The 19,420-nt window shown below is 41.9% G+C and overlaps 2 protein-coding genes across 5 annotated transcripts in view; one reads left to right on the top strand and one right to left on the bottom strand.

Annotated features, from left to right (window-relative positions):
• mapk11 (mitogen-activated protein kinase 11) overlaps window positions 1–5,876 on the bottom strand; it is a 50,531-nt gene extending 44,655 nt beyond the window's left edge. For both annotated transcript variants that reach the window (XM_068059191.1, XM_068059190.1), the window contains exon 1: window positions 5,608–5,876. In XM_068059191.1, the coding sequence (XP_067915292.1) occupies window positions 5,608–5,720 (113 nt within the window). In that variant the 5' untranslated portion in view covers window positions 5,721–5,876. The remainder of the gene's footprint in view (window positions 1–5,607) is intronic.
• LOC137384760 (voltage-dependent calcium channel subunit alpha-2/delta-1) overlaps window positions 1–19,420 on the top strand; it is an 891,951-nt gene that overhangs the window by 55,296 nt on the left and 817,235 nt on the right. The gene's annotated exons all lie outside the window — the stretch shown is intronic.

Genomic DNA, 19,420 nt, shown 5'->3' on the forward strand with positions numbered 1-19,420 from the left:
GCGAAGGCAGGTGCACAATTAAATGAGGAAATGCTGACCTTTGGTGACATCATCCAAAAACACAGTGTTAGTTTTTACATGTACATTGATGACACCCCGTTCTTTCAATTAAATACTGGGAAGACTGAAGCCATTGTCTTCGGACCCTGCTACAAACCCTGTTCCCTTGCTATCGACACCAGCCCCCATCCTTGGCAATTCTCTGAGGCTGAACCAGACTCTTTGCAACCTTGTTATATTTGACCCCATGACGAACTTCCAACCACATATCCACACCATCAATAAGACTGCCTGTATCTACCTCCATAACATTGTCCATCTCTGGCCCCTGCCTCAGCTCATTTGCTCCTGAAACCCTCCTTTGTGCCTTTCTTAATTCTCGTTCTTGACTATTCCAATGCACTCTTGGCCAGCCTTCCACATTCTTCCCGTGATAAACTTGAGGTCATCCAAAACTCTGCTGCCTGTGTCCTAACGTGCACCAAGTCCCATTCACCCATCACCCCTCTGATCGTTGACCTACGTTGGCTCCCAGTTAAGTAACACCTCGATTTAAAAAAAAAAAATCCTCACCCTTGTTTTCAAATCCCTCCATTGCCTCGCCCCTCACTACGTCTGTAATCTCCTCCAGCCCCACAACCCTCGAGATATCTGCACTCATCTAATTCCGGCCTCTTGAACATCTCCGATTTTAATTGCTTTGCTATTGGTGGCCGTGCCTTCAGCTGCCTAGACCCTAAACTCTGAAATTTCCTCCCTAATTCTCTCCACCTCTCTTTCCTCCTTTGATGCTCCTTAAAACCTAACTCTTTGACCAAGCCTTTGGCGATCTGCCCTAATGTCGCCTTATGTGGCTTGGTGTCAAATTTTGCTTATAACGCTCCTGTGAATGTTTTATTACATTAAAGACACTATAGAAACACAAGTTGTCATTGTTTTTGAAATCTGAAAGTTGCTGTCAGAGGTGCGGCACTCTGCTGTTAGGTTCGCGTTAAAACCATCTTGTTGACCGTCTCACCATTGAAATGCAGTGATCAGCGTGAAGTTGTAGTTGCATGGTAGATACGACCTAAAGCCACCACAGAAAGTTAGAGCTCATCTCAAGTGATGCAACAGCCTGCTTTATATCCATTTAAGGTTTGTTCATATTTAGTTAAACCTGGATTATCTGGCAGAGGTTGTTTAATAATGTGCTAATTGTAAATTATTGCCAGTGAACCACTCTGGCACCAAACATGAACTATAACATATGTGGAGTCTCATTCCTTCAAGTTTAATTGTTGCTGTATATTTTAAAAATGCAAAATGTAGTTTTTTTTCTCATTTCCCTTCTGTCTGTTGTTTCTCCCTCTCTTAATCCAATCTTTCTTTCCCTTTCCTTATTTCTCTTTCTGTATCTGATTTAACATTGATTTTACCCAATCTAATTTACACTTTCTTCTCAGTCATGCACTGTTAATGTCACAAACCTTAAATCTGACTGGATATCTCATTAACCAGTTGCTTGTCCAGCTCATTCAGGCCCCAGATGCCCAGTTGCTCTCATTGCGTCATTATCAGCTTGCACTTTCAGCAATTTAGGGCGGAAAGCATCTTTGAAATTAAACGGGCAAGGGCAAGTCTAACAGGACAACATTGATTCAGTCCTACAGCAAATTATGGCCATTTATGTTCCTGGAAGTAAATCTTTTTCTGAGCAAAAGCCTATATTTTGTTTATATTGATCTACTGCAGGTATCAGTGAAAAATAAGAAAGGTTCCTAATTTATTACATTTTTGCCTGTAAAATGCATTTTAATTCTGTCATGGGTGAGGCATTTGGTGAAGGACAAATGATATTCATTTTGTTTTGCTATGCCCCAGTGCAAAGGAATAATGTAGTGCAGCAGTAGAGGGAAAAAGTCAGTCTGATTCTGGTCACTCAGTGCATATGGGATTTTATTTTACAATTTTTCAATGCTTGAAATGCTAGATTGTATTTGTGCGATTTGTACTTGGCATACAGTAGACATGAAGCACAATTCTAAACACCGTGGCACCCAAGTTTAATTTTATTCTGTGGCACTAAGTCATGTTGCAGAACTAATATTAATTACTTAATTAAAATGAATTTCTGGCACACATGCATGCGATAAGAATTATGACCAAGAACTAAAATAGCCTCTCACAATGCATGGTGGCAGAAAGTTAAAGGGCTAAAGAGACCAGAAAAAATAATACCAAAAAAGTGATCAAAACTATTAATGAAGCCTCTGACCTACCTCTATCAGAGATGTATATGTGAATTACATGAGAATAATGGCATCTGGCCATCACAGCATTATATTCCAGCTGGTGACACTGGTGGTACAGACAAACTACTGCAAAGTCAATAAGCGCACAGCAGTACTATCTGTATCATAGAATTAATTTACACTAGTGTAGTGGTTATGTTAATGGACAAGTAATCAAGAGGCCTGGGCTTGTAATCTAGAGAATGCAATTCCACTATGGCAGTATGAGATTATGAATTCAGTCTGAAAAATCTGGAAATGTTTAGAGATACAGCACTTCGGCCCACCGAGTCTGTGCCGCCCATCAACCACCCATTTATACTAACCCTATACTAATTCCATATACCACATCCCCACCTGTCCCTATATTTCCCTACCACCTACCTGTACTAGGGGCAATTTCTAATGGCCAATTTACCTATCAACCTGCAAGTCTTTGGCATGTGGGAGGAAACCGGAGCACCCGGAAGAAACCCACGCAGACACAGGGAGAACTTGCAAACTCCACACAGGCAGTACCCAGAATTGAACCCGGGTCACTGGAGCTGTGAGGCTGCGGTGCTAACCACTGCGCCACTGTGCCACCCAAATAAAAAGCCAGTTTCCATAAAAGTGACCAATTTAATATTGGATTGTCGTTAAAGCCCAACTGGTTTATCAATGACCTTCAGAACAGGAAGGCTGCTAGCCTTACCCAACCTGACCTATATGTGGCTCCAATACCACACCAAAAACAACCCCTGGGGAACCAATGCACACTGAAGTGACCTGGTAAGCCACTCATTTGTATTAAAACAGCCACCAAATATTAAAGAAGGCCCATTACCAGCTTTGCAGGGCAGCTAGGAATGAGCAATAAATGTAGGTCTTACAAGCAATGCCCGCCCACATTGCAAGAGCTAATGACAAAATGTTCTTAGCCACCCAAAGTGCTGCAGCACCGTAAAACTGTTAGTGCCACAGATTACACACGAGTGAGAATGCATCACAAATAAAACTAACCAAAATCCTTTCCTTTTTCTGATAACTTTAACCAAAACTCTCATACACTGAAACAAGCAGGACCAACACGTTGGTGGTTCACCAAAATATTACTTTCTATTACTACTGTGCTGCTGAACTAGAGAAGTACAAATCATTTCCAGCACACTACAAGCAAGAGTTGTGTCTATGTGTAAAAGGCAAAAGTTGTTTCAGAGGCAACATTAAAAAAAAATTGCTATCTGTGTGTGCACGCTCAGTAGAAATACACCAACTAGTAATGAAGAGGGTTGATAAGATGAGGGCGGTTGATGTTGTATATACAGACTTTCAAAAGGTATTTGATAAAATACCACATAATAGACTTGCTGGCAAATTGAAGCCCATGGGATTAAAGGGGCAATGGCTGCATGAATATGAAATTGGCTAAGGGACAGAAAGTGGAAAGAAATGGCAAATATTTGCTTTCAGACTGGAGTGAAGTCTGCATTGGTGCCCCAGGGGTTGTTTTTGGGACCAACATTCTTTTGATATATATTAACGACTGGACTTAGTTATACAAGGCATAAATTCAAAACTTGCAAATGACACAAAACTTGGAAATGTAGTGAACAATGAGGAGGATAGTAACAAACATCTGGGGGGACACAGGCAGACATGGGCAGAGACATGACAGATGAAATTTAATGCAGAGCAGTGTGAAGTGATACATTTTGGTCGGAAAATTAAAGAGCGGCAATATGAACTAAATGGTACAATCTTACAGCGGTGCAGGAACAGACAAACCGTGGGATTTATGTACAAAAATCCTTGAAGATGGTTGGACAATTTGAGAAGTCTGTTTAAAAAAAGCATTAAGGATCCGTGGTTTTATAAATGGAGGCATAGCGTACAAAAGAAAGGAAGTTATGCTAAACCTTTACAAAACACTGGTTAGGCCTCAGCTGGGCATTACACTTCAGGAAGGATGTCAAAGCCTTAGAAAGCAATGTTGAAGAGATTTATTAGAATGGTACCTACAATGAGGGACTTATGTTGAGACTGGGGTTGTTCGTTTTTGGGCAGAGAAAACTAAGAGGAAATTTGATAAAGCTGTTGAAAATCATGAAGGATTTTGATAGAGTAAATGAGAGAAATTGTTTGCAGCGGCAGGAGGGTAGGAAACAGGTTTAAAGGTAATCAGCAAAAGAACCAGAGGCAAGATGAGTGGAAAATTTCTACACAGTGGGTTGTTTTGATCTGAAAGTGTGGTGGAAGCAAATTCAATAATAACCTTCAAATGGGAATTGGATACATAGTTGAAGGGGAAAATTTGCAAGGCTGCAGGGAAAGGGCCTGTTAGGCCGTATGGCCTCCTGTGCTGTACCATTCTAACAATGTGGAATGATTACATACAGCAGTACAATAGGTTGATCAGAGATAAGACATATTTTAGACACACAGAGGTCTCACATCAGCTAATGGAAAAATCATATAATTAGTGCAGTATCTGCTTGCAGTCACTAATCTTATTGAAATAATATTTCAGGAATAACATTTCACATTTTATGTATATGTTTAAACATTTATGTTAATAAGGATAACGCTGGCTAATAAGTCATTTGCAATGGCATTAACCTAAGCACTATGTTATATTTGGGCCCTTGTGGGAATTGATGCTGACAAAAAAGTCAAATAATTACAGAAGGTGCAATTGTCCAATTTTGTATTGTTATAGAGTTGGTTTATAAAAGGGTTGCCAATGGGAAGGACAGATTACAGTCCCTTATCACTGCTGCATGCAGCCACAAGTAATGTCATCATCACCAAGCCAAATATACTGAGATGAAGACTCATTCCTTGTGCAAATATCTTGGACGAGTGGAGGGCAGGGACCGCGCAGCTGCTGTTTAACAGCTCACACAGTACAATTACAAAATGCGCATATTAAAACCCCTGTATTCACATACATAGAGTGCTCTCACATCTACCTCGAGAAACTGGCTTGTACAAACCACGCCCATTACAGCCCATTTTCAACATGGTTACCTTTCCATTTATCCGGAAAAAGTAGTCCTTGCAATTTTTAACGATCGCAATCGAACAGAAATTGCGCTGATCTTTCCTTTGACACACTTAAAAGAGCTATTTCCACGTTGAACAGCATTTGTAATAGGGCCACACACGAACAACAATAATCCCAGATATCCAAAACCACAATTTTGATACGATATTGAGCAGTCTGCAAGGTGTGCATATGATTGCAAATAATGCCTAAAAACAGCCACAAAACATGAAACTCTCAAATTCCACCCCCCCCCCCCCCCGGTGGTGAATCTATTACTGTTCAGGACAATTAGAGATTTTAACTCACCAGACGGATCCATAAGCTCCTGATCCAACGGGAGTCAGATTCTGGTATCTCTCCGGCACTTCCCATATCGTTTTGTTTAATTCTTGTTTGTAAAAGCCAGTCCTGACTGACATTTTTACTCCATTAAACGCTGCAAGCCGGCGGCCGGACCCCCTCCGTCAGCGTCGAATCGAAACTGATTACACATTCCAGCCACACGTTTGCATTTTATTACATTTCGGCCCCAGATGGCAGACAGCGCACACTCTGCACAAGCGTGTAGATACCAACCTCCTCAGCATTGCAAAATGGACCAAGCGGTGAAACTGCACATCGACTAGGCTTTGTAATTTGAGTTGTCAAATTTAGCACATTGAACAGTGTGAACATTTCAATTGCTTCAGTTAAACTGCATGTCACGAATATGGTCTCACCCTGAAAATCATGTTAGTGGGGGAAACACCACCACGCAGTTTGGTTTGCCCTATTTTCCATGCTTTCTCCATATTTGTCTCCGATCCCTTCCCTTCCTTTTCCTAAGATTTCTCTTCCATTCCCTCTTGGGAGACCCCAAGGATTTATCCTTAGTTCCCTCCTCTTTCCCCATCTATACCAGTAACATTATCTGCACACACAGGGCCAACTTCCATATGCACATTGATCACATCCAGTTGTTCTCCACTACTTCTCTTGGCAGTCTTGTGTTGCTAGGCTTCTTGTCCAACAGCTACTCAGGGGTTATTTGTAACTTCCTTCAGTGCAACATTGGGAACACCAAAGCCATCATCCCCCTTCTACAAACTGTTCCATTGTCATTGACTCCATCCCTCTCCTCAGCCACTCGCATAGGTTGAATGAGACCAATTGCAAACACAAGCTCGAGGAACAGCACCTCATCTTTCGACTGGGCACTTTACAGCCTTCCAGACTCAATACTGAGCTCAATAATTTTAGATCATAACTTCTGCCCTTATTCTTCTCTTTTTTATGTTATTTTTGGCTGGTTCACTCCCCCCGCTCCTCGTTTCTTTCTTTATCCCTTTGCTTTCAGACAGCTATTATTCTGCCATTTACACCTCATCCAGACACATCTGTTTCTTTACTTATACCATTACCACTCCCTTTGGCTATGTACCACCAAACCTTTTGTAATTTAATTTGTTCTGCCCTCCAGCCTGTCACAGACCTTCCCTTTTGTTCTTCTTCCCCCTCCTTGCCCAAAACCTGTTACATTTTTAACTTTTGACAGAATTAGAATTAGAACATTACAGCGCAGTACAGGCCCTTCGGCCCTCGATGTTGCGCCGACCTGATGAAAGGTCACAGACCTGCAATGTTAACTCTGTTTTTCTCTCCACAGATGCTGCTTGCCCTGCTGAGTATTTCTTGCATTTTCTGTTTTTGTTTCAGACCAATTGTAACCTTGCTGGCCTATTCAACCCTGACCTGCGCTTTAAACCCTGCATCCTATCTGTTATCAAGACTACTTGTTTCCACCATTGCCCAACTCTGGCCCGCCCAAAGCCACTTCCCTGCTGGCACAAATATAATGCTGCCTTCACCTCGAAATTTAACTACTCCAATGTCTTTCTTACCAGCTTGCTGTCAAATTTTGTTTTATAGTGCTCATGTGAAGCGCCTTGGGATGTTTTATTTCATTAAAGACACTATATAAATACAAGTTGTTGTTGGACTCCCATCCTCAATAACCTCCATAACTTAAACTTTTCCAAAACTCTGCTGTCCGTATTCTGTCCCACACTAAGTCTTGCTTGCCCATCAATCTTGTCCTCATTGACCTACATTGGCTTCATGTCCTCCAATATATTACATATTAAATCCTCATGTTCAACAATGATCCCTCCATGATCTCACTTCACTATCTATGATCTCCTTCAGCCCAATATCCCAATCTAAATTCTCTGTTCCTTTATTCCATGCATGTGCAGTCCCCTACTCCACCATTCAGCTGCCTTGGACCTGCTAGGAGTATAGGAACAGAAACAGGCCACTCAGCCCCTAGCATTTGCTTCCCCATTTGATTAGATTGCGGCTGATCTGTACCTCAATTCTATTTACCTGCAGTAGCTCCATATCCCCTGATACCCTCACCTAACAAAAATATTTTAATGTCAGTATTGAAAGTTCCAATTGTCTCAGCTTTCAAAGCCTTTTGGAGGAGAGAATTCCAGATTATTGTTTGAACCTCCCTAAACCCTTCCACCTTTCTCTCTATCTTTAAAATTCTTCTTAAAACCTGTCTCTTTTATTAATCCTCCCCCCAAACTTTCTAATTTCTCTGTTCTTGGCTTGGTGGCCATTTGCTTAGATTTGTCTGGGAAGCATTTTTGTCATTTCCTTTTAGTTTAAAGGCACTATATTATTGCAAGTTGTGGTTTTTAATGTTGTTGAGATTGGGACTATTTTGGGATACATTTCCACAGGCATTGTCAGTGCTTCAGAACCATGCACAAGTGGGTATTATTCACATAACAACACAGACAGAAAATGCTAAAAGGTTAGTTGACGATGGGGGTGCGGGGGAGGGTGGCATTACAGCTGAACTCCACCCTGCATGTCTACACGTACAATTACTGCAGGGGGTCTCCCGATATCAAGCATAAGCAGGATCCATGCCCGCAGTTCATTAAGTCCAATTATAGAGCCCCACAGCTCTCCTGAATAAGGGTAGCTGACTCAGTACACAACTTTTTTTTTACTGGATGGAAAATCAGAGGCAGTGGGTGTGCAGGTTCACAATGCGTGCTCCTGTGAGGTGTTGGGCATGCAGAAGTGTAAAATTTACCATGTTGTGTAAATCAGCATAATTTGCAGAACCCGTGCAACTACTTGTCAAGATTATTCTCGAGTTGTCAGCACTTTGTGAAGCATTTACTCAGTTTTTGCTTGTTTTCTAGGTTGGTATGGATGAATGTTGTGGTTTTGAGCCATCCGTTCGAGAGAGAATCAAAGCAACAATAGAATGTACCATGTAGAAAGCTTTTGTTGAAGCAAGAAGTTAATTGCATCTGACCTAGAGCTCATACATTATGGCCCTGCCTTTCTGGTTGAATAAGCTCGTGATTCATCACCATACGATTTGGGGCTCATCTAACAAACAAAACTCCTAAGAGACCAATTGCCTGCAAATCATGATCTTCAACAGTGAGTGCAATTATGTACAGATGCACAAGGTGTCCTGGGCATGTATGTATGTGTATGGGAGGAAGGGAGGGAGAGAGGATGAAAGGAGTCCATACTTATTTCTATGATTAGCATACCTACCAGTCACTAACATAGGTTAACTATTCCCCAGTCCTCCACCGCCATTATAATAGCATTTCATCCACAGCACTGTCCTGGCAGTGATGTTCTTCATGGTCCTAAAGCCTGCTGATATTCTTAGGGCCATTTAGGTGAGACACAGAGGGCTGTAGGTGCCCTCAGAATTGTAACAAATCAAGAGTTCAGAACTTCAGGGCACCAGAGGCAAAAAAAGAAAATTCAGAAAACAACTCTGAGAGGGGGTCTAAGCATGTGTTTAGGGTTACATAAATTCTTTCGTAAACCTTAAGAAAACAATTGCTGTAAAAGGATATAAAACATCTAGAAACATGATTCATGATCTGGCTTCGAAAATGTATTAACCATCATGCACATGAAGAAGCAAAAGCTCAACTTCCTACTCTCAGAATAAATGGGAAAAAAACTGTAGGAGAGTCCAAGTAAATTATGAGCTCTAGATAGAACCAGGTGCTTACTGAGCCAATGAAGGGTGTTGAAATGATCATATTCATTACAATTCCTGGGGGATATATACTGAATCTCATTAAAAACAGTGAACAATTTTAAAGCTAATAAACTAATATACTTTCCTCAAAGCATAACCTCTCAGAAGATATGTTTGAAAATTAATTTTCTAATTTGAATTGCCACTAATTGGTTCACTCATATAGGTCATTAGAAAGCAACTGGATAGTGAAAGGAGTTTACAATCTGCTGCAGAAGAAGGACCTGGACCAGATTTCATGCAAAAATGATTTTCAAAATCTATCCACCTGTTACTAGCAACTTTATGTTTCATGCATCATTTTAACTCAGTTATAGCATTCTGCTCTCTGAGGCAGATGGCCATGGGTTCAGGCCCTACTCTATGCTGATGTTTCAGTGCAGTACAGTGGTGGTGTTGCATTGTTGGAGTTGTTCCGTTATACTGAGGCTCCATCTACATGTCCAGGTGGACGCAAAATAACCTTGGGATAAAATTCCTCATTCCATCAAACCATACATCAGTGACTTTCGAATTGCATCTGTGCAGAGCTAATTGGCAATTGTATTGATGTCTTCAGTGGCAGCTGAGAATGACAACAGAGTGATAACAGAGCGCACCATTGATATATTGAAGGTACCTGAACCCATATGGAGGTATCTTGCAATACAGTCTGGTTAGGATCTGAAAATTGAGGGTGGCCATTGGTTGTGCTGTGCCTGTGGTGGAGTAGGCTATTGGTCATCTTGCAGCATGTGGTTTTAGCCCTTAATAAAGCAAAGTCTCGGCAGGCCTTATTCTTTTGACAAATGGTGCCACTGCTTGACCTTTGTGGCCTGGGAGTACTGGTGGTTGGATGGTTTGTGCCTTCAGTACTTTCTGGTCAGCCTTGCTTCCATCCATTGCTCTTCCCCCTTTTCTGAAAAGCGAAGATACAAGTGATTTCCCAACAGGAAACTTGTGCCCATGTGAAATATTGGTAGAAAAGCAGGTGGCCCACAGCAACAGTTACAAAAGTCATTTTTAGATGGTAATTTGCAAAAACACACAAAACGGAGTCAGAAATAAGCTATAGATTGATGTGAGCAATTTTGATATTTGGCCCCTTAAAATCTCCTTCACCTTCTCTTCAAGACTCCTATTTTGAGCTGGTTGGAAAAGGTGAAAATTACAGCCAATTGGGGAGATGGTGGCATGATGACATTTTTGTCTAATTTGCCCAAAATTGGTCAGGCACTTTGTGCAGCCCCTAGAAGTGGCAGCAAACAACCGGGCAGTAAAGCAGAAGTGGAACTCTTCCCAATTTTCCAAGTGGTTCCACTGATTTATGCTCGATCGGAAAATCAAGGCTTCACCATCAGCAATCATACATGAACATTATCATCTGGGAGAAGTATCAGATGGAGGCCACTGTTTGTGAAACCATTGCCCAGCAAATAAGAGATGGGAAAAATTAATTGCATGTAACGCAACTCTGTCATTTCTGTTACAATGTCTTTATGTTTCTTTGAATCCCCTACAGATCGCATCATAATCATAGAATGGTTACAGCAGAGTAAGAGGCTATTCGGCCCGTCGTGTCCGTGCCAGATGATGCTATAACATTAATGACATTACATTGTTGCAATGTTCATGCAGGAAGAAACAATTACAATTTATTCTCCAAAATAGTGATAATACCTCTTTCGAAACAGGTTGAAATACACAAACTTGCTCAGATTCTGTATAATGCCAGCCAATGGTTTGAATCAGGATTAGAGGGTTGCTACAGAGTCACCAAGTGGCAAGGATCTTATACTGCAACAAGGTCTTAAAATAAACAAGACAGCCAGACTATAAAGGATTCAAGAGAATGAACTGATTTAAATAAAATACAGAGAAAGGTAAACTCACAGCAATTCAATTTTAAGCATCACCCTTGATTACTGTCCATGTATGGAATGGTTGATCTTTATGGTAAACACTCAGCGCTTACATTACTGATTACTTTCTGATGCAAGGTTCCAGACCTGAAATGCTAACTTTGTTTCTCCCTCCACAGATGCTGCCAGATCTGCTGCCTATTTCCAGCGCTTACTGTTTTTATTTTAGCTTAAATTACTGTGGAAGTTTTCCTGATTGTCCATTATAACTTTGGCAGAAAATCTGTTGAAATCCCAAGAAATGGTGTAAACACAGTTTATGAGGATCTTTTGCCAAGTGTTGGTAAACGATCAGCAGAAGCCCCCTCTCCTTATGGAAATTCAACCCCTCAGGGAGAGGCTGAACTTGCAATGAGCTTAAAGTGCAAAATTTTGTATTTCAACCAACTCTATGAGAGACTGAAGACGTGCCTCAGATAAAATATTGAATTGTGTTTCTTGTGGATCAAAATGTATTGTCCATCCTTCAGATGTCACATACTATTCACTAGTTAAGCAGGGTGGCGGGATAGACAGTATTCTACCTATGAAGACTATTAAGAAGTATAGAAGAGTGGGCCAGGGTGACTTGCCTTCTGAATTTTCCTCGCTCCCACCCAGCACCCTGTGGGTAAGCACCTGGTCACAGCTTTATTCCCTTTAAATGTTGACAGGAGCAGAATGGAAATTTGCCAGCAGATATGCACCAATAGCTTACCTCCATCAAAACGTGGCTTGAAACAACAATACTTTGCATCACCTTTAATATTGTTGCTCCTCACAAACTCACCAAATAAAAATTGACAGACAATGGCTAGGAAATTCCATTTTCCCATCAGAATGCTGGCAGCAAACCAGTGGAAGTCCCCAGAGAAGTGGAGTAAACTGGTGAAACAGCTGTGTATACAGTACCTCCGGAGGTTTTTCCAATCTTCTGCTAAAATTATGGCTGGAAATTGGAAGAAAATCTATGGAATTTTACATTCAATTTTAGGGGTCACAGATTGAAGGAAAGATCCTGCACTTATATGGCCCCTTTTCTGACATCAGGACATCCCAGAGCACTTTACAGCCAATGAAATACTTTTGAAATGTAGTTACTACTGTAAGGAAATGGGGCAGTAGATTTGCACACAGGAATGTCCTATAAACAGCAATAAGATAACAAACAGATAATCTGTTTTTTAGTAGTGTTGGTTGAGGCATAGATATTGAAGGATGCAGGAGATGACTCCCATGTTCTTCTTTGAATAGTGCCAGAGGATCTTTTATGTCTGACTTCTGTGAAACATCTCACCTGAATGATGGCACCTTCGAAGGTGCAGCACTTCATCAGTACTGCATTGAAGTGTCAGCCTAGATAATGAGCCGGATTTTGTGTTAAGAATAATGATAAGACTATCAGTGTTTACTGTTATAAAGGGGTTAAACAGACAGCAACTCAAGCTTGTGTACATGCACAGTTAAACATGGAAGTTCAGGAGTTGCTATTAGAGAGACCCTGCTGCACAACAAGCTGCACTGTACAGTCCTCACCTATAGACTCAACAATGAAATGAATGCAACAGCATGAACTTTCTGTATTTGTTGACTAGTTTCACACTAAAGATGGCAGAAAAAGTGAGGCCTGGTGCATTCAGAAGTGAGTGAGTCTTAAACAGTGTAATCAGTGATAATTACAGCCAAACAATCTCTCAGACCTTGAAAATTTAATTTTACAAGTGTGGAGTCTCATTCCCCTGAAGATAATTTGTGTTAGGGATTTAAAGTTTTTTTTAGTTTTTCTGTCTGTCTCTTTTATCTCTCTTACTTATTTCCATTGGTATTTCTCAATCTTCATTTTGCTTACTACACATGTTTTAAATCGAATTTATATCCCCTGCTTTTTACTTCCTGGTTTAGGCTCTGCCTGTCTCAAAGAGGATTCTTCAGATAAGCCTCACTGTTTCTTGCCACTGATAGAGGTCACCATGCTAGATCAGATGCTGGATTAGAGCAAGTCTGTGCTTGCAAGCCTGCAAAAACATTGTGGGCAGCTGTCAGTGGGGTGAATGGAGAATACTGTTCCTTCACCGCTGAGCACAAAACCCAGAGTACTACCATTGAGCCAAGGCAGACCAGCACACTTGCTGCAGAATTGACTTTATAGTGCAATGATAGATCTGGCTAGATCACCTTAAGAATTACCACATATCTCTCTCTCTTTCCAAATCCAAATATTCTTATTATTCCGGAATTTTCCTGGAGAATAATGAAAATTCCAAACTCCTCCTCTTGGCAACAAAGCACCAAATCTCACCATTTTCTCCTGTACTTTCCACCCTTGCCTCCAGTACTATACTAGGTACTCATGGATTTCCTCATCTTGAAGGAGAGAACATTGCAGGGCTATGGAAAAGAGCAGGGGGATGGGACTAATTGAACAGCTCTTTCAAAGAGCTGGCACAGGCACAATGGACCTCCTTTTGTGCTGCAAAATTCTTATGATACTATGTGCTCAATGGCTGAGACTATCATTCAACAGCCTAGTAATGATGAGGCATTATTTTGGTAATGATGATGGTGTTCATAGCTCTGCTGCAATTCAGGTGCTGCTCCCTGGTATTATAGGGCATTGACACATACTTAGTTTTCCAAGGACACTGTGCATCATAGCACTACAATAATGATTGAGAGCCAATGCAGATGTTGTGTACACGACTCATAAAGGGTTTAAAATATTAAAATTAGGATGAAGTTTCAAAATAGCTCAGACACCTGTACATCACTCCAGACACTCACAGGTGCCTTCACTCATGTTGGTTCTTGGCTCTTAAAGGGACCTCATGGTTGAGCAATTGTTGGCATTATCTGCTGTTTAGTTTTGATTCTAATCTTTAAATATGCTGCTAGTTAGCTTCTCTGTTGTTCAGTTTTGTTTTAAATAACTGTTTTGGCATAAAGGATCTCTACAATGACAGCTTCTTAAAGGTGCACTTCATTTGCCAGCTATGCTTACTTCCCTAGGGATATTAGATATTTGGTGGACTATTATTATGTTTCTGAGCATCCTTTTGTATTTAAGTCTTGAAAGAGGAAATTCAGGGGTGAAGATAGGTATATTTGCAGTTTAAATACTCATTTACAACTTATTATGCAGTCAGCTGTCTGTACATGTCCACACAATTTTATCCAGACTTGCCCAAAGACATTGCATGCAGAGACTGAGTCCTGAAGGAAAATGTCACAAAACTGTACTCCCACCTGCAGCTTCCCAACTGCTCCCGCTGGAGTGCATGGCACAGATCTTGACTGTGCACAATAGTGTAAAATGAGTGTTAGTGGTTTGGTAATCCATTTTACATCTCTCCCAGTTTTTATTTTCATTGAAACCCATTTTACTTTATCGCAGAAAGTCAAGCTCTATCCCCATATGCCTGTGTTAAGTGATGCAGGGAGCTGGGCAGTGGGTTATAACACCACCTCCACTTGGACACCTCGTGGAACAGAAGAAGATATTTCATAATGTTAACAATAAGTCAACCCTTGAAACAAATCTTTCTATTGTAAAATACTGTAGTATGATAGGTGCTGTAATGTATCTGTGTGTATGAGGAGTGAATAAGTGTGTAAATAAATCAGGAATGAAAGGCAAGGATTGATGCAAGCCATGAGAATGGGGACGAGCTCCAACATTTCCCTTTCCTGTTTCCTTCAATGTCAACATGTGTTCCTGATAAGAAGTCAAAGGTCACAGCTTAGGTGATCCCCTCTTGCCTCTAGATTCTGTTTCTTGTTATGTACAACCTTCTACTCAGAACAGATTTAAAAGGAATTAATGGTGGAAATGGAGATGTGAGAGAATGTGTACACCGCTGGTGTACATAGCACTTCAAATCCTCCGGAGCCAACTCTTAACCACAGAACCAATGTTTGTTAACCCAATCCTCAGTCACATTATTTCATTAGCTCTCTTTCCTCAGACTGTATTCACCTAGCCTTCAAAACTGTCATCATCAGTACCCCCTAAAAATGGTCCACCCACAACTCCTCTCTCTCGTCCAGTTCTCGCCAATCTATAACTCTCCTTTTCCTCTCCAATGTCATTAGCATCCACCTCCATGCTCACCTATCCCTTTGTTCCTGTTCATATCCCTTCAGTTTGGTTTTGGGCCTGCCCACATTATCAAGGCCGTTTAAGTAAAAGTTACCAATGATATATCCTTTGTGATTGCGACTATGGTGTGCTAACCCTCCTTGTCCTTCTCAAACTGACTGTGGTATTCTCCACTGTGCAATTTCATGGCAATGCTGTCACTTGGTTCGACTCTTTTTGGGATTTTCTTCTCCCTGCTGCTCTCACACACGTTCAAGTCCTCTGAAGAAGGAATTTTCCTCCACACAAGATCAGGGGGCAGGTTGTTCAACCTTGCCCGTCTAAGAGCGAAGTCCAAAGTACAGAAAGTCCTCATCAGGGAACTCCTCTTTGCTGACGATGCTGCTTTAACATCTCACACTGAAGAGTGCCTGCAGAGTCTCATCGACAGGTTTGCGGCTGCTTGCAATGAATTTGGCCTAACCATCAGCCTCAAGAAAACAAACATCATGGGGCAGGATGTCAGAAATGCTCCATCCATCAATATTGGCGACCACGCTCTGGAAGTGGTTCAAGAGTTCACCTACCTAGGCTCAACTATCACCAGTAACCTGTCTCTAGATGCAGAAATCAACAAGCGCATGGGAAAGGCTTCCACTGCTATGTCCAGACTGGCCAATGAGAGTGTGGGAAAATGGCGCACTGACACGGAACACAAAAGTCCGAGTGTATCAAGCCTGTGTCTTCAGTACCTTGCTCTATGGCAGTGAGGCCTGGACAACGTATGTCAGCCAAGAGCGACGTCTCAATTCATTCCATCTTCGCTGCCTCCGGAGAATACTTGGCATCAGGTGGCAGGACCGTATCTCCAACACAGAAGCCCTCGAGGCGGCCAACATCCCCAGCTTGTACACACTACTGAGTCAGCGGCGCTTGAGATGGCTTGGCTATGTGAGCCGCATGGAAGATGGCAGGATCCCCAAAGACAAATTGTACAGCGAGCTCGCCACTGGTATCAGACCCACCGGCCGTCCATGTCTCCGCTATAAAGACGTCTGCAAACGCGACATGAAATCCTGTGACATTGATCACAACTCGTGGGAGTCAGTTGCCAGCATTCGCCAGAGCTGGCGGGCAGCCAGAAAGACGGGGATAAAATGTGGCGAGTCGAAGAGACTTAGTAGTTGGCAGGAAAAAAGACAGAGGTGCAAGGGGAGAGCCAACAGTGCAACAGCCCCGACAAACAAATTTCTCTGCAGCACCTGTGGAAGTCTGTCACTGTAGAATTGGCCTTTATAGCCACTCCAGGCGCTGCTTCACAAACCACTGACCACCTCCAGGCGCTTATCCATTGTCTCTCGAGATAAGGAGGCCCAAAAGAAGAAAGACATTAAGTAAAAGTTACCAATGATATATCCTTTGTGATTGCGACCATGGTGTGCTAACCCTCCTTGTCCTTCTCAAACTGACTGTGGTATTCTCCACTGTGCAATTTCATGGCAATGCTGTCACTTGGTTCGACTCCAATGCCTCTTCTGCTGTTCTTGTATGATCAATTGGAGAGTTACCCAAGGCTCCATCCTTATGTCCTGTTTATTCATTTTCAATAAGCTGCACCTGGCAGCATCATCCATAGTATGAAGTCAGCTTCCATATCTATTCTGACAATACCCAGCTCTACCTGCCATCACTTTTGGTCACACAATTACACTCTGCTGTAGGACTGCATGTCGGGGTATCAAGTCATGATAAGTGGGAATTTCCTTCAATTGAACATGGATAAGACCAATGCCATTCTGTTTGGTTCTCACAAAAACTCTGCACTCCAGCTTCTGATTTGATACCCCACCATCTTCTCGCTTAGGCTGACCCCAACATTATCCAACCCGTGCCCTGTCTCACTTAGATGATCTTCAAACCCCATTTCCTATTGATCGCAAAGACAACCAAATTCCAATTCCACTATATTACTCACCTCTGCCTTTACCACATCTCCATTGCCACCAAAATCATTATCCACACCTTTCTCACTTCAGGCTTGAATTATGAGTGCAGTCCTCGCTGGTCTCCCAAACCCACCCCTCACACAAACTCCAAGTTGTTCTAAATTCTGCTGGTCACGGCTTATCCTGCACCAAGCTTCACTCCATATTAACTGTTTCCCACTAGCTCCATCCCTCAATGCATTGAATTCAAAATTGTCATTCTTGTTTACAAATCTCTCCTCAGCTTAACTGCACTCTACTCCTGCAACCTCCTCCAGTTGTGCTTGCCAGCCCATAATCTCCAGTCTTCCATTATTAGTTCATTTTGTATCAACACCTCCGTGGTTCCACATTTAGTAGCAGAACTTTCAAACCTAGTACTGGATTCTAGAAATTGCTCCCTCAACCTCCCCACCTTGTTATTTCTTTCCTTATCTTCAAATGCCTCATTGGAACCTGTTTCTTCAAACATGCCTAGGGCCAATTTCCTTAAACCTTCTACTGTGACTTGGCATCAGTTCTTGCTTCTGTGAAGTACCAAGAAGATCAGTTATAAGTTTTTTCAACCTGAAGCATGAAATACCCATAATAATTGTAATGATTGAAACAATATTTGTTTAGATGAACAATGGAATACTACATGCTGACCATTAAATGTCATATCATGCATGTAAGTTTTTCTACACACACAGTTCAAATATCAAGTATGGGCAGTAAAATTATCAGTCTTGGCTACAGAATAAAACATCCACATATGATTTAAAATCTTTAAGGTGTCAGTGAACAGCAACAATGTGTTACAAGTCCCTGTCTTGTGAAATTGAAACAAGACTGGACAAAACACTTCAGAACACATTTCTCATGTTATAAACAATAGAAATTATCTCTAAAGCTAGGTTAGAAGATTGGTGAATTCAGTCTTTGGTCTCATCATTTAATCAAACCTATCATCACTGTTTCAAAATAGGAGATACATATCTGTTATTTCAACAAAAACTGTGGATGCCGGAGATCTGAGTTGAAATAAAAAGAGAAAATGTTGAAATACTCAGCAGGTCAGGCAGCCCCTGTGGAGTGGGAAACAGAGCTAATGGGTTAAGGGGCTGTTTGAGATGGGAATGGAGACAGGTGGGGTGGGGGGCATAAAATAGGGACGGAAGCTATCAGACAGGAAGCTCGACTTTATGATTTCCCTTCTGGATGTTACTGTCGGCGGCTGACATGGAGGGCGGACTTCACACATTCACAAGGTGGGAAGCCAATTAAGGTACTTCGCAACCTAATTCAGTGTAATTTTGTTCAGAGTTTTAAATTTTCCTGGTGGCGCACAGGAACCACAGGGCTTCAGGGCCTCGCCTGTTGAAAGGAGGCGACAAGGAGTCAGGAGCTCAGTGTTGGCTTCATTGGGAAGTCATCAGGTGAGGCAGCATTGCTTGGCAGGAAGGGTGGAAGTGGCCATTGGGAAGCACTGTAAGGAGTGGGGGCTAACGTGCCAGCACTGCAGGGGAGCCACACCAGATTGGCATTGAGGCAGTGCCATCTCATTGAAGGTCATAAGTAAAGGGGGGGAAGGTCTGTGTGCCCTGAAGGCCTTGCATTCAGGGAGAGGCAATCTCTCATGGGATGTAAATCGCAACAGCAGAATCATTACCAGAACCTGCTGTCCAAAAAGACGAGAGCGTGGTTACGATCTGAAATTGTTGAACTCGATGTTCAGTCTGGAAGGTTGTAAATTGCCCAATTGACAGAGGAGGTGCAGTTCCTCAAGCTTCCATTGAGTTTCATTAGAACAGTGTAGGAGACCAAGGACAGGGAGATCAGAGTGCAAGTGGGGTAGAGAATTAAAATTGTAAGCAATAGGAAGCTCACTCATGCTTGTGGACTGAACAGAAGTGTTCAGCAAAGCTTTGACATCTCTGTCCGTGGTCTCCAAACTGTTCTAATGAAGCCTCAACAGAAACTCAAGGAACAGCACCTCATTTTTGATTGAGTATTTTACAACCTTCCAGACTCAACATTGAGTTCAACAATTTTAGATCATATTTTTTCAGACAGCTGGTGCAGATAATGATTCTGCTGTTGCCATTTACAGCTCCTCTAGACC

Source organism: Heterodontus francisci, chromosome 27, assembly GCF_036365525.1.
Source record: "Heterodontus francisci isolate sHetFra1 chromosome 27, sHetFra1.hap1, whole genome shotgun sequence".
NCBI lineage: Eukaryota > Metazoa > Chordata > Chondrichthyes > Heterodontiformes > Heterodontidae > Heterodontus > Heterodontus francisci.